Consider the following 13,112-nt stretch of genomic DNA (forward strand, 5'->3'; position numbering starts at 1 on the left):
GTGCATATCATGCATTTCCTGCTGGGTTCTTCTGACTTGGAGTATTTGGGCTATTACAACCAACTGCCAATCTATGGAGAAACACCCCCAGCTGTTGGCCTCCAATTGACTTCAGTATATACCTATTTACAGCAATTAGATTGTGTGACCTGGAAGAAGGATACACAGCTCTACCTTAGTTACAGAAATAATGCATTAGACTGAATATATTCTTGAACTTCTGCGAGCATATCCTCCAACTCACTGTGAACAATCTTGGAAGATCAGTGAGCATTAATAAAATACTTTGAGTATAGCATGGAGCTTAAGTCTTTTTTTAGGCCTTCTGTCTGAATGAGACAGATTGTATTCAGCAGTGCTCCCTGAATTTGAATGTTGGAACAAATTCCTAATACAAGTAAAGGAGGATTGCTTATTTGATAAATTTGGGAAGAGACTGTAAGTCATGATTCAGGGTAGTAGGAGGGGTTCCTTAAATTAGAAGGGCTCATCCTTTTTCTATTGCCCTTTCATCTGCCCTCACCCCACCCCATGCACCTTTTGCGTACTCCCTTCTCCATAAATTAGCCCTTCCGAACAAATGGAGAAATAACTATGTTGCTAATATCTGGTACAGGTTGAATCTCCCTTCTCCAGGACTCCCTAATCCGGCACCATTCCCAGGTGGCACGTGCACAACGCGGCTGGTCAAAATCCTCAAAAAAATATCAATGTAAAATAAACTTGCCCAACTTTGGAGCCGACACCTTTCGGGGCCCACCGACACTTCGGGCCCGCTTGGGCCTCCTCCCTCCTCTTTTCCATCCTCTTTCTCCCCCCCCCCCCCCCCCCCACCCCGACTGCTGCAGCGTCGAATCAGTACCAACTTCTCTCCCTTACCGACCCACCACACACCACACACACGTTTCATGTTGAAAACAAGTGAGCCCCTTATCTGGCAAAATCCCTCATTCAGAACAGGCCAGGTCCCAAGGGTGCCGGGTAAGGGAGGTTCAACCAGTATTGAAGCATTGCCTAGCGATAGACCAAAAATCCATCTGATGAACGTCCTTGTCAACCCCTAGAATTTGGATAGCAGAACATATATTCTGTCAGACAATGGTTTAAGCCCAAATCCATGGATAATGTTTCATTAAAAGAATCTAAGCAGCAGTTGCAAACAACAATGCAGAAGCTTGCACTAAGTTTACAGATCTTTTTGACTCTCGCTCCCTCCTTGGATACAAAATAAGATGAGACATAACAATTTACTAACTATTGATGTACTAAAACTGGGCCAATGTACATATTGTATTTCTTTATGGCTTGCAGAGCTCCACAAGGTCACTTCCAAACAAGTTGCAATCGTGATAAAAAAAGATGGCTGATAACGGAGAAAGATGGCCAAAAATGTATCTCTGCCTTGTCATTGAGATGTCAAACTCCCCTGCTCCAAATGTGTCCTGTTGAATCTTCCTCCGCCATGATAACTGGGTTCTTTTTAAAATTATTGCAAATTTTTAATTACTCTCGAGCAGGTGATGGGCTACCTTCTTGAACCACTGCAGTCTGTGTGGTGAAGGTCCTGCCTCAGTTCTGTTGGGGTAGGGAGTTCCAGGATTTTCACCCAGTGATTTATGAAAGAATGGCAATATATGTCCCAAGTCAGGGTGGTGAATGTCTTGGAAGGCAGCTTGGAGGTGATGGTATTCCCTTGTGCCTGCTGCACCGGTAGTTTTCAGTGGAGGTTGCATGTTTAGGTCAGCCATGATCTTATTGAATAGCGGAGCAGGCTCGAGGGGCCAAATGACCTACTCCTAGTCCTATTTCTTATGTTCTAAGGTAGGAGGTGCTGTCAAAGAAACCTTGGCGAGTTGCTGCCGTGCATCTTGTAGATAGTTTGCACTGCAGCCACAGTACTCAGATCGTGGCAGCTGTGGCTGTTTAACCCAGCAGTTGGGGTGCTAGTAAAGCTTTGTCCTGGAGAGTGCCAATCTTCTTGTGTTGTTGGAGCTGTACCCATCCAGGCAAGTGGAGAGTATTCCACTCCTGATTTGTGTCTTGTCGGTATTCTAGAGGCTTCGGGGAGTTGGGAGGTGAGCCACTTGACAAAGAATACCCGGCCATGTGCCTGCTCTATTAGCCACAGCCACATTTATGTGGCCGTTCCAGTTCAGTTTCTGGTCTACCTCTGTCCCTGGGACATAAGTAATCATATACAGGTATGTATCTTTCTCCATTGCATAGGTAGTCCAGCTTCTGTAGAATTTAAAGCACAATGGATGCTTGCTGGCCTACATAACCAGATTTAAATTAACTTACCAGGTTCCTTCCTGGCATCAGATTAACCGGTTTACCACACGAGAGTTAATGGAACTTCAACTCTTCTATTGAGCAATTATCGAAGTTTTTAACTTGATTACTTACAAAAATAATGGAAGCAATTGTGTAAAGTGGAACTAACTTTAAGTTATATCCATCCTTTGCCCTCCAAAGACACTTGCATAACAGAATGCCAGTTTGAGCTTCCTGGTGATGTTTGTATATTTAGCCAAACTAACAATTGCAGAAAGACAAATTTCAAGTTTTTAAAAGCACAATAATACTTGGAATACAAGAATTCATGAACAAAAAGCCCACCACCATGCTCTCTTCTGGTTTCTAGATGCACAGACTGTTCAGATACAGCTTGATCATAATAAGTAAATGTATGCTGGGTCTTCATTGTTCAGTTTGCCCCAATTTGAACTTGTATTAACAATCAATGACAAACGGAACTGGTACAAAAGTATATTGTAACCAAAATGGAGGCCTGAAATTAATTGCAGATGTGAATGCCACTGAAATGTTCGGCACAGACCTACTTTTAGTTTAACTTTTAATAGTCGGGATGAAAACTTTTCTTAGACATGTTATTAAATGCAGTCACTAAAAACAGGTGTGATTTCATGTAGGCGAAGATTAGCTAGACAGCTGGCTCTACTTGGCACTGGAGGAGGCAGTGATTTTATTTAATTGGGAAGTTATGGTTCTGTACAGTTTTAACAATTTTACTGTAGAAAAAATTCTCCTTATCAGAACTGCTGTGCTGAAACAATATTTCTCTGGGATGGCTGAATTCAGAGAAATGGAAAATGCAGCATTGTCATGTTTCATTGCAATAAAACAGTCTTTGCTTTAGATGAGTTGTGCATTCTATTTCTGGTCTCTGGAAATCAAATTAACTTCTTCCAAAGTTAGTAATCTTGAAATTGGCAAGTTTTGATTTATTCTACAGCTGAAAGAGAAGGATCCTGCTTCTTTTCAAAAGAAAAAAAAATTACCGATGAAATAGTTGATATGAATGCTAGGATTAAGTACTTTATGACACAAGGTACTTACTTCCATTGAAGGTGCATTGCAGTGTACTTTAGGCTAAAAATAGGCAGATGTTCTTGCTTTGTAAGTTCACTATGGCATGGTGTTACATCGTGAAACAAGTCCCAGGTTTGATCCCTGCGCTGCTAAAAATTAGCTGAACTCGCCTTGGATGGTGGTCGGGGCACTAAATTGGCTTTGTCGCTCGTGAGTTGGGGAGGCTGAAACGCGTCAGGATTCCTGCTCCTGATTGCTATGCTTGGTGTCAGTGCACATATCAGGACCTTGTTTAGGGGCAGACATTGGTTTGGCTCTGATTTAGTCAAATAGTCTGCAACTCACTGTCATGACTCACTGATGAATAGTATCTTTGCTGAGATACTGGAGTGATCATCATCCACGGGGCTCTACCCCAGCAAAAAATCAACATTTTCAGAGGGGAGAACAAATTGGCTTTTGTGCACAATTTGATGAGAATTGATTTTGCGCTCCCCCTCCCCCCGACTGAACCATAAAGATGCAATATTGTATCAAGTTTTTTTCTTTCTTTAGTTTCCTCTAACTTCCAAACGTTTTATCTTTCGCAGTCGCGCCTGATACAATTAACAACCATGTGAAAACATGTAGAGAGGAACAGAAGAACCTGCACTTTTTTGCCCCAGAATATGGAGGTAAGCAACAATTCACATGCTTCAATAGTAACAATGTGGATTTTTAACATTCGAGTAAATCACCCATGCTTGCAAATAGGTTGTTTCATTGCTATATCCCATCCATCAGACTCCGTTAATTTAGATTTTTCTTCCTCTTGCCTTGGAGGAAAATTCCTACAAAAGTGGAGTGAGCAAATGCAGTGTGCTACTGCACATGGGATATCGCTGAATTTTTTTTGTATTTTGTAGGGATGTCAGCTATTGTATTTTTGTTACTTAACTAATGTGTGACATCAACAAGATGATGAGCTGTGGTATTGTATATATGTCCCACTTGTGGCTCTGATTTGTGATCTACTTAATGCTTACACTCGAGTTACGTCAATTCACTTGTGGGACATAAATAGTCTGCCATTGCTCCACATTACAGATCTTTTTTCCCTTTCCCTCCCCCATTCTGTTAACCATGAACCTTCCTGTAGACAGTTAGATTGGGATCATTCACTGGGAGTGGGAATTGACACATGATTTTTTGCTGTTTTGTATAAATTATGGACTATAGCCTTGGTGTTTCCTCGCAAAACAATTAGATTTTTACAGTGCTCGTTAATTTTATGCAGTTCTCTTGGTCCGACATCAAACGTTTTTAACGGTTGATGCACTTGTCTAATTTTCCTGAAACCTATTCTAATCTAACATAAGAGTGCTCCGATTCAACCCCAACCTTGTCATTAAACCTGTTGACATGGGTGGCGCTGTTGTTGTTTGGTGAGCCGACCTCAACCTTGCAGAGGCTGATCGCAAACTCTGACACCTCCTCCTACCTTCCCCTGGACCGTGACCCCATCATCATCATCATCATAGGCAGTCCCTCGGAATCGAGGAAGACTTGCTTCCACTCTTAACATGAGTTCTTAGGTGGCTGAACAGTCCAATACGAGAACCACACTCTTGTCACAGGTGGGATAGATAGCCATTGAGGGAAGGGGTGGGTGGGTCTGGTTTGCCGCACGCTCTTCCTGCTGCCTGCGCTTGATTTCTGCATGCTCTCGGCGACGAGACTCAATGCTCAGCGCCCTCCCGGATGCGCTTCCTCCACTTAGGGTGGTCTTTGGCCAGGGTCTCCCAGGTGTCAGTGGGGATGTTGCACTTTTTGAGGGTGTATTTGTAACATTTCCACTGCCCACCTTTGGATTGTTCGCCGTGAAGGAGTTCCGAGTGGAGCGCTTGCTTTGGGAGACTCGTGTCTGGCATGCGAACTATGTGGTCTGCCCAGTAGAGCTGATCAAGTGTGGTCAGTGCTTCGATGCTGGTGATGTTGGCCTGGTCGAGGACGCTAATGTTGGTGCGTCTGTCCTCCCAGAAGATTTATAGGATTTTGCAGAGATGTCATTGGTGGTATTTCTCCAACGACTTGAGGTGTCTATTGTACATGGTCTATGTTTCTGAGCCATACAGGAGGGCGGGTATTACTACAGCCCTGTAGACCGAGCTTGGTGGCAGTTTTGAGGACCTGGCCTTCAAACACTCTTTTCCTCAGGCGGCCGAAGGCTGCACTGGCGCACTGGAGGCGGTGTTGGATACAAACATAGAAAATAGGTGCAGGAGTAGGCCATTCGGCCCTTCGAACGAGCCTGCACCGCCATTCAATGAGTTCATGGCTGAACATGCAACTTCAGTACCCCATTCCTGCTTTCTCGCCATACCCCTTGATCCCCCTAGTAGTAAGGACTACATCTAACTCCTTTTTGAATATATTTAGTGAATTGGCCTCAACAACTTTCTGCGGTAGAGAATTCCACAGGTTCACCACTCTCTCGGTGAAGAAGTTTCTCCTCATCTCGGTCCTAAATGGCTTACCCCTTATCCTTAGACTGTGACCCCTGGTTCTGGACTTCCCCAACAATGGGAACATTCTTCCTGCATCTAACCTGTCTAAATCCGTCAGAATTTTAAACGTTTCTATGAGATCCCCTCTCATTTTTCTGAACTCCAGTGAATACAAGCCCAGTTGATCCAGTCTTTCTTATATGTCAGTCCCGCCATCATCATTGATGCCTGCTCTTGTCGAGACTCAATGCTCAGCGCTCTCCCGGATGCGCTTCCTCCACTTAGGGTGGTCTTTGGCCAGGGTCTCCCAGGTGTCAGTGGGGATGTTGCACTTTTTGAGGGTGTATTTCTAACATTTCCACTGCCCACCTTTGGATCGTTCGCCGTGAAGGAGTTCAGAGTGGATATGGGAAGTGGCACACGTTGTCCAGAGCCGTGCCGTGGATCTTGATGACTGGGGGACAGTGCTGTGTGGTGAGGAGAGGCTGGTGGAGGACCTTTGTCTTGCTGATGTTTAGCATGAGGCCCATGCTTTTGTACGCCTCAGTAAATACGTCGACTATGTCCTGGAGGTCAGTCTCTGTGCGCAGACGCAGGCATCGTCGCGCGTACTGTAGCTCGACGACAGAAGTTGGGATGGTCTTGGTCCTGGCCTGGAGACGGCGAAGGTTGAGCAGGTTCCCATTGTTTCTGTAGTTTAGTTCCACTCCAGCGGGGAGCTTATCGACTGTGAGGTGGAGCATGGCAGCAAGGAAGATTAAGAGGGTTGGGGCGATGATGCAGCCCTGTTTGACCCCGGCCCGGACGTGGATTGGGTCTATAATGGATCCGTTGGTAAGGATCACGGCCTGCATGTCGTCGTGGAGCAGGCGGAGGATGGTGACGAACTTTTGGGGGCATTTAAAATGGAGGAGAACGCTCCATAGACCCTCGCGGTTGACAGTGTCAAAGGCCTTTGTAAGGTTGAAGGCGGCCATGTATAAGGCTGGCGCTGTTCCCTGCATTTTTCCTGCAGCTGTTGCGCTGCAAAAATCATGTCCGTTGTGCCCCATAGGGGACAAAAGCCGCACTGTGACTCCAGGAGGAGCTCCTCAGTAACAGGGAGAAGACGGTTGAGGAGGACTTTATCGACGACTTTCCCAGTGGCTGATAACAGGAAGATCCCTCTGTAGTTGCCGCAGTCGGACTTGTCCCCTTTTTTAAAGATGGTCACGATCACTGCATCTCACAGATCTCCCGGCATGCTCTCCTCCCTCCAGATGAGAGAGCTGAGGTCATGCATTCGCGACAGTAGTGCCTCTCCGCCATACTTCAGTGCCTCAGCAGGGATTCCATCCGCTCCCGAAGCCTTGTTGTTCTTAAGCTGTCTTATGTTTTTTTTCTACCTCGTGCTGTGTTGGGGTTTTACTGAGGTGGCGGCAAGTAGCATGCTGCGGGATGGAGTCGAGAACACTCAAGTCAAAGTCAGAGTCTCGGTTGAGGAGATCTTCGAAGTGCTCCTTCCAGCGGGCCCTGACTGCCTCGGTGTCTCTGAACATCAAGCCATAATTTCCCAGACCGTCACTGACCTCATCTCCTCTGGAGATCTTCCCTCCACAGCCACCAACCTCATAATTCCCCAACCCCGCACAGCCCGCTTCTACCTCCTTCCCAAGATCCACAAACAGGACTGCCCCGGTAGACCCATTGTTTCAGCCTGTTCTTGCCCCACAGAGCTTATTTCTTCCTATCTCGACTTTTTTTTCTCCCTTTGTCCATTCTCTTCCCACCTACATCTGCGACTCCTCCAACGCCCTCTGTCACGAACAGTTTCCAGTTTCCTGGCCCCAACTGTCTGCGTTTCACCATGGACGTCCAATCCCTCTACACTTCCAGCCCCATCAGGATGGCCTGAGGGTGCTCCACTTCCTCGATCAGAGGCCCAACCAGTCCCCAGCCACCACCACCCTCATCTGCCTGGCTGAACTTGTTCTCACATTGAACAACTTCTCCTTTAACTCCACTCACTTCCTCACTATGCCTGCCTTTTTGTGGGATATGTGGAACATTCTTTGTTCCGGTCCTACTCTGGTCCCCTCCCTCACCTTTTTTTTCTGGTACATTGATTATGTCAGTGCTGTTTCCTGCTCTCGTCCTGAACTAGAAAATTTCATTCACTTTCCTTCCAATGTCCACCCTTCCCTCACCTTAGCGTGATCCATCTCCGACTCTTCCCTTCCCTTCCTTGACTTCTCTATCTCCATTTCTGGGGATAGGCTATTGATCAGTATTCACTAAGTCCACTGAGTCCCACAGCTACCTGGACTACACTTCCTCCCACCCCGCATCCTGTAAGGACTCCATTCCATTCTCCCAGTTTCTCTGTCTCTGTCGCATCTGCTCTGCCGACACCACCTTTCACACTAGTGCTTCTGACATGTCTTCCTTTTCCTTTTTCCTCAACAGGATTCCCCTCTGCCGTGGTCAACATGGCCCTCGACCATGCCCGTTCTATTTCCTGTACCTCTGCTCTCACCCCTCCCCCTTCCTCTCAGAACCACAACAGGGTTCCACTTGTCCTCACCTTTCACCCCACCAACCTCCATGTTCAACAGATCATCCTCTGCCATTTCTGCCACCTCCAACGTGATCCTACCACCAAACACGCCTTCCCCCTCCTCTCTCAGCATTCCGAAGGGACCGCTCCCTCCATGACACTCTGGTCCATTCCGCAGCCACCCCCGGCACCCCATCCCCCTTTCCATGACACCTTCTTATGCAAGCGCCCTTCCCACTACCCAAATACTCCTCCCAGGTGAAACAATGATTTACTTGTACTTCTTTCAATTAAGTATACTGTATTCACTGCGCATGATGTGGTCTCCTCTACTTTGGGGAGACCAAACGCAGATTGGGTGACCGCTTTGCGGAACACCTCCGTTCAGTCCGTAAGCGTGACCCTGAGCTTCCAGTTGCCTGTCACTTTAATTCCCTGCTCCACTCCCACTCTGACATCGCCGACCTTGGCCTCCTTCGCTGTTTTAATGAAGCTCGAGGAACAGCATCTCATCTTTTGTTTAGCCACTTTACAGCCTTCTGGACATCGAGTTCAACAATTTCAGATAACCTCTGCCCATTTTTGGCTCCCTTTCTCCTCTGCGCCCCCCACCCCCCCCGTCTTCATCTCCAGTGATGCTGGTCATTATTCCGCCTTTCACACCCAATCTGGACTAACCTTTTTCTAACTTCTGCCATTATCATTTCAATTTTGGCCCATCATCCCTTTTGTGTCTCTAATCTCGCCTGGCTTCCACCCTATCACAGACCTTCCCTTTTGTTCGTTCTTCCCCTCCCCCTTTCCGTGCTCCTTAAGAATGTTCTTTTCAAACATTCGCCAGTTCTGACGAAGGGTCATCGACCTGAAACGATAACTGTTTTTCTCTCCACAGATGCTGCCTGACGCGCTGAGATTTCCAGCATTTTCTGTTTTTATTTCAGATTCCAGCATCTGCAGTATTTTGCTTTTGTATAAGAACATAAGAATGAGGAAGCTGAGTAGTCCCCTCAAGCCTGCTCTGCTATTCCATAAGAACATGGCTGATCTTCGACCTCACATTCACTTTCCTGCTCGATCTCCATGTCCCTTGATTCTCCTAGAGTTCAAAGATCTATCTATCTCACCCTTGAATACACAACAATTCAGCATCCACAGCCCTTTAGGGTTGAGAATTCTAAAGATTCACAACCCTCTGAGTGAAGAAATTCCTCCTTATCTCAGTCTTAAATGGCTGATCACTTATTCTGAGACTGCGTCCCCTAGTTTTAGACTCTCCAGCCAGGCCAAACAACCTCTCAACATCTACCCTGTCAATCCACCTCACAATCTTATAGGTTTCAATGAGATCACCTCTCATTCTTCTAAACTCTAGAGATTATAGACCCAATCTACTCAATCTTTCCTCATAGAACAACCCTCATCCCAGGAATCAATCTCGTCAACCTTTGTTGCACTGCCTCCAAGACGAGTATATCCTTCCTCAGCTAAGGAGACCAAAACTGTGCATAGTAATAGGAATCTAAAGATTTTGTATTCCTGTTCGTTCAAACGGCACACTTTATACACCAAATCACAAATTGAATCTGTTGAAGGTAGAATGTACAACCAATGCATCTTTCCTCAAATACAATGTTCCAAGTTTACTCTGTGGCAAAGGCATCGGGTCCTCCTGAATTCAGACAGCCACCTCCTGCACTAGTCAATCTTGTTCAACGGTTATATAACTGCTACAGTATTGCCTTCGACAAAATTAATGACGAAAGCACTGAAGTCTTTGCCCATACAGATGGTGTCAATGACACCTTTAGTACAGTCACTGATGCTGTTTCCAGCTTGGTATTGATCCAAATTATCCCTAGCAAGAAACACTGGACGCACTGCTGAGCTGGATGGAACTTGTTTGTTTTAGCTCAGCAGGCTTTGCACCAGATGTAAAAATGAGGTTTTGAGCAGGCACCCTCTCCAGAGACTTTGCAAAGAATACCTTCAGTGTTGTTTCATGGCATACGACTGCTTTGTGCAGATGGCTAAAACAGAACTTCCTCTGATTCCAGTTCTAATTCAGAAGTCTCCAGTTAGACCATAGCCATACTAGTACCCATAGATTCCAGGCTTCTTAAGGCTACAGGTGACATTTCCGAGCCTGCAGTACCAATTGGCTTATCTGAAGCTATATGGGTATTTGAAGAATGGAAAAATCATCTCATTTTAATAGACAATTGAGGATGAGGACATGTGATGCTCATGAGCAGCATTGCAGAAAGTAAAAACTATTCCTCAATGTTGCTTTACCCAGGGGTTTGATTATCTCCTTCAATACTGTAATTCCTACTCTGCTTCATAACTAGTAATTGACATTCCAGAGAAACAAAGAGAGAGAAAATCAGAGAGGCAAAGCACCACAAGGACTGAATTTTAGACTTAGTTGCAAGTATCTTCAGCCAAGTCTGCCAAAATGAGGAGCTCATGAGGTAATTTGCCACTTGCCTTGAAGCCAGTCAGTCTGGTCTGAGTTTAGCAAACTAACCGATCCTTTCCAGTTTCTTTCCAAACCTATGATATGGTGAAGCAAGACTGTATTTTATTGTCAAGCACTGGAAGCTGTTGGATCATGTCTTTAAGCCAGTGAACCCGGCTGAATTTGAACCCAGATCTGAGCCTTAAAAAGACTGGTTTTCTAACACATGTGTTATCGAATCCTTCAAACTGTCTTGCATATTAGTTCCTCCTCCTTCCAAAAAGGAAACTGGACCAGAAGTTCCTTTGTTGAGGTTGGTGCTGTTTTTGTTGTTAGTAATTTAGTCATCTAATACTGATATATTCTGTCTTTTACAGCTGTAACAAATGTGACTACGGCTGTTGATATTTATTCATTTGGAATGTGCGCATTAGAGGTATGTGATAATCCATATTGGAAATTATTTTGGGGAGAAAGGGGAAATCCAGTTGAATTATATCAAATTTTGAGCTTGGCTGCATTATAGTGAAATCTGAAAAAAAAGTTGTTTTCTTTCCCCTTTTTCCCCTCATCCTCCTCCCAAACGGAGTCGCTAATTAGAAATAGTTTTGTCACTTATTAGTCTGTACAGTATGTTCAGGAATTGACGTCGAGAAAGTCTTTGTATACACGTGATATAAACAAGCTACGTTTTCTATTTCAGCCACTATCATTCATTCAGGATAGCTATCCAAGGCTGGGAACGATGGAGATTTCTATCTATTGTAAACCCAGCACCCACAAGTTGTGATTAGATTGCAGAGAGGCTTCAAGAGGATATAGACAGGCTAAGTGAGTGGGCAAGAACATAGCAAATGGAATATAATGTAGGGAAATATGAAGTGATCCACTTTGGTAGGAAGAATAGAAAAGCAGATATGTTTCAAATGGTAAGAGATTGGTAAATGCTGGTGTTCAGAGGGATCTGGGTATCCTCTTACACGGATCACTGAAAGTTAACATGCAGGTACAAATTAAATGTTGGCCTTTATTGCAAGAGGATTGAGTAAATAAGTCTTACTGCATTTATATAGCGCCCTGGTAAGACCACACCTGGAGTATTGAGTACAGTTTTGATCTCCTTACCGAAGGAAGGATATATGAACATAAGAACTAGGAGCAAGAGTAAGTCATTTGGCCCCTCGAACCATTTAATAAAATCATGACTGATCTAATCATGGACTCAGCTCCACTTCTCTGCCTGCTCCCCATAACCCTTTATTCCCTTATCGCTCAAAAATCTGGCTCTCTCCGTCTTAAATATATTCAATGACCCAGCCTCTGCAGTTTTCTGGGACAGAGAATTCCATTGATTTCCAACCCGCTGAGAAGAAATTCCTCCTCATCTCAGTTTTAAATGGGCGGCCGCTTATCCTGAGACTATGTCCCTAGTTTTAGTTTCCCCTATGACTGGAAATGTCCTCTCTGCATCCACCTTGTCGAGCCCCCTCATTATCATATATGTTTCGATAAGATCATCTCTCATTCTTCTGAACTCCAAATGAGTATCGGCCCAATCTACTCAACCTACCTTCATAAGTGATCCCCCTCATCTCCAGAATCAACCTAGTGAACCTTCTCTGAACAGCCTCCAATGTAAGTATATCCTTCCTTAAATACGGAGAGCAAAACTGTACGCAGTACTCTAGCTGTGGCCTCACCAATACCCTGTACAGTTGTAGCAGGGCTTCTCTGCTTTTATACTCTATCCCCCTTGCAATAAGGCCAACATTCCATTTGCCTTCCTGATTACTTGCTGTACCTGCATACTAACTTTGCGTGTTTCATGCACAAGGACCCTTGTACTGCAGCAAGTTGCAATTTTTCACCATTTAAATTATAATTTGCTTTTCTATTTTTTTCTGCCAAAGTGGATAACCTCACATTTTCCCACATTATATTCCATCTGACAAATTTTTGCCCACTCATTTAGCCTGTCTAGATCCATTTGCAGATTTTGTGTCCTCACAATTTGCTTTCCCACCCATCTTTGTACATCAGCAAACTTGGCTACATTACACTCAGTCCCTTCATCCAAGTCATGAAAATAGATTATAAATAGTTGAGGCCCCAACACCGATACCCGCGGCACCCCACTCGTTACTGTTTACCAACCGGAAAATTACCCATTTATCCCGACTCTCTGTTTTCTATTAGTTAGCCAATCCTCTATCCTTGCTAATGTATTCATCATCATAAGCAGCCCCTCGGAATCGAAGAAGACTTGCTTCCACTCCTAAAGTGAGTTATTTGGTGGTTG

At 44.9% G+C, this 13,112-nt stretch overlaps 1 protein-coding gene across 2 annotated transcripts in view; it reads left to right on the plus strand.

Moving 5' to 3' along the window:
* The window catches only part of LOC139272952 (nuclear receptor-binding protein-like), a 121,945-nt gene that overhangs the window by 68,469 nt on the left and 40,364 nt on the right, over positions 1-13,112 (plus strand). For both annotated transcript variants that reach the window (XM_070889114.1, XM_070889115.1), the window contains 2 exons: positions 3,924-4,007; positions 11,191-11,249. In XM_070889114.1, coding sequence (XP_070745215.1) covers positions 3,924-4,007; positions 11,191-11,249 — 143 coding nt within the window. The remainder of the gene's footprint in view (positions 1-3,923; positions 4,008-11,190; positions 11,250-13,112) is intronic.

Source organism: Pristiophorus japonicus, chromosome 9 (assembly GCF_044704955.1).
Source record: "Pristiophorus japonicus isolate sPriJap1 chromosome 9, sPriJap1.hap1, whole genome shotgun sequence".
NCBI lineage: Eukaryota > Metazoa > Chordata > Chondrichthyes > Pristiophoridae > Pristiophorus > Pristiophorus japonicus.